General features: G+C 37.5%; 1 protein-coding gene across 1 annotated transcript in view; it reads left to right on the forward strand.

Annotated features, from left to right (window-relative positions):
* Positions 1-2,543, forward strand: part of FYTTD1 (forty-two-three domain containing 1) — a 35,253-nt gene that overhangs the window by 20,804 nt on the left and 11,906 nt on the right. The window contains exon 3 of the mRNA XM_012730437.1: positions 4-94. Coding sequence (XP_012585891.1) covers positions 4-94 — 91 coding nt within the window. The remainder of the gene's footprint in view (positions 1-3; positions 95-2,543) is intronic.

A 2,543-nucleotide genomic window follows, 5' to 3' on the forward strand; every position in this document is an offset into this window, starting at 1 on the left:
TCCTTATGGAGTTATCACTGGTCTTGCAGCTAGAAAAGCAACTGGAATTCGAAAAGGAATTAGTCCTATGAATCGACCATCTTTAAGTGATAAGGTAATGGTGACTTAATCCTGAATCAGATAAACTTTTTATTTGTGTTAATATTTTCTGTGAATGAACTTTGAAAGAGCATTTTATTTAAATATTTTTATATTTTTAAATGTATTACTATGGGACTTATATAAAAACTTTAATAACTCAATTAATTATTCATGAACACCTATATTTGCACATTCTCAAGTGTGCAAATACTAGGTTCCTGACTAGTACACATGCACACTTTTTTTTCTTTTTTAAAGATTTATTTATTGATTTATACAGAACTGAGGTCAGAGGAGCAGGGGCAGTGAGAGGATTCACCAGAGACAGAGTGGGGAGCAGAATAGGCGACTGACAAAGTAGACTGTTGAGGGGAGCAGTGGGCGGGCCAGGAGAAGTCTGCCTGGCCAGGTGATCACCTTTGGGGCGGGTGGGGATCTAACTCATGCTGAAGTGGCTTTAGCTTCTTAGTGCTGTGCCTTAAACCCACTGCTGCACCAGGGAGGCCCCACATGTACACTTTTTAATGGTTTGTTGAGATACAATTTGGTGGTATAAAATTCATACCCCATTTAGTGAATTTTAGAAAATTTACATAGTTGTAGTCATCACAGTCTAATTTTAGAGCAGTTCTATTACTCTGAAAAGAAACCTAATGTCCATCTGTCTAGGTAAGCACTAATCACTTTGTGGGTTTTCTATAAATTTGCCTTTTCAGCACATTTTGTATAAATGGACTCACACAAAATATGTAGTCTGGCATTTAGCCATAATCTTTCTGAAGTTTATCCTGTTAGGTATATGTATTTAATTTCTTTTATTACTGAATAACGCACCATATTTTGTTTATTCATATATTTGCTGATGGTCATTTTGGTGGTATTACTTTGAATATTCATATGTATGTGTGCATCTATGGATATAGGTTTTTCATTCCTCTTGGGTAGATAACTATTCTCTAGTTGATATTTTCAGTTAGCAAATACATAAGGTAACTACCGCCATAAAGTAACTACTTTTGAATTTCAATTCTCTTTATTTACATCACAAGGGGTATAATTTTTGAGTTAGCAAACTCATTTCTAAAGTGACTTAATAAATGTTTTTCTCCTATATATTTAGTAACTGAGCCACCAAGAAATTTAAGGTTCAACTCTTATATTTTTAATCCTTTTGATTTCTCTGATTATGAAAGTCATATATGTGAAAATTAAAGGCATTTAATGTTTTTATTTTATTAAATTTTATTATTATTTTTAATATATATAAATTTTACATTATTCTTCATTTTGTACATTTTTTAAAATCTCAGTTGTAATCCTCCTGAACTTCTCACCACCACTTCCCATGAACCATCGCCATAGTCCTTTGTGCTCTTCCCACCCCTTTTTAATCCTGTTCCCCTCTGCTTCCTTGTAGAATGTCTCTGGTTATATAGTATTATTTTTAAGAACTGGGGTATGGGTCAGAGGTGCAGGGTTCTAGTGGGAGAGGTGAGGTTAGAGGATTCATCAGAGACAGAGCTGGGAGCAGAGCAAGCAGATGTAATGAAATATATGCTGAGGGAGGCAGCAGGCAGGCAGGAGAGGTCTGCCATGCCATGGGGTCACCTCTCTGGCAGGGGATCGAACTCGTGCTGCAGTGGCTACGGACAGCTTCACAGTGCTGCACTTTAACCCTTTGTGCCACTAGGGAGGGCCCTGATTATTTTTTATTGAGGTAACATTGGTTTACATTACTGTATATGACCTAGAGCTATAGATTCAGATTTCTTTACACGTATATTACAATGACAGTCCCAACACCAAAGAATCCATAAACTGGCCCTCCCTGGTGGCGCAGCAGGTTAAAGCACAGCACTAAGAAACTAAAGTCACCACTTCCGCATGAGTTCGATCCCCGCCTGCCCTGGAGGTGATCCACATGGCGAGGCAGACCTCTCCAGACCTGCCCGCTGCTCCCCTCAGCAGTGTACCTCATCAGTCTGCCTGTTCTGCTCCCTGCTCTGTCTCTGGTGAAGCCTCTCACCGCCCCTGCATCTCTGGCCTGTACCTCAGTTTTGTATGCACAAATAAATAAAAAATCTTTAAAAAAAAAAAAAATGAACTCCTACCAGAGTCCGCTGGGCCCTTTCCCAACCTTCCCTGCTTTGTTCCCCACCCCACCCCTTCTCCCTCTGGTAGTCTCAATTCTGCAGTCAGATTTCTAGGGTTTGTTTTGTTTATTTCTTTGTTTTGTTTATTTATATTTCACATGTAAGTGAAGTCCTGCAGTGTTTTTCTTTCTCCTTTTGACTTATTTCACTTAGCATAATCCTCTCCAGTTCTTTGAACTTTGAATTTTATAACATATGGTAAGATTATATATATATTTTTATAGCTGAATAGTGTTATATTGTGTATGTGTTCTATATCTTCTTTTTTTTTTTTTTTTAAAGATTTATTTATTTGTTCATACAGAACTG

This window comes from Condylura cristata, unplaced genomic scaffold (assembly GCF_000260355.1).
Source record: "Condylura cristata isolate star-nosed mole 26May11 unplaced genomic scaffold, ConCri1.0 scaffold00003, whole genome shotgun sequence".
In the NCBI taxonomy this organism is placed as follows: domain Eukaryota; kingdom Metazoa; phylum Chordata; class Mammalia; order Eulipotyphla; family Talpidae; genus Condylura; species Condylura cristata.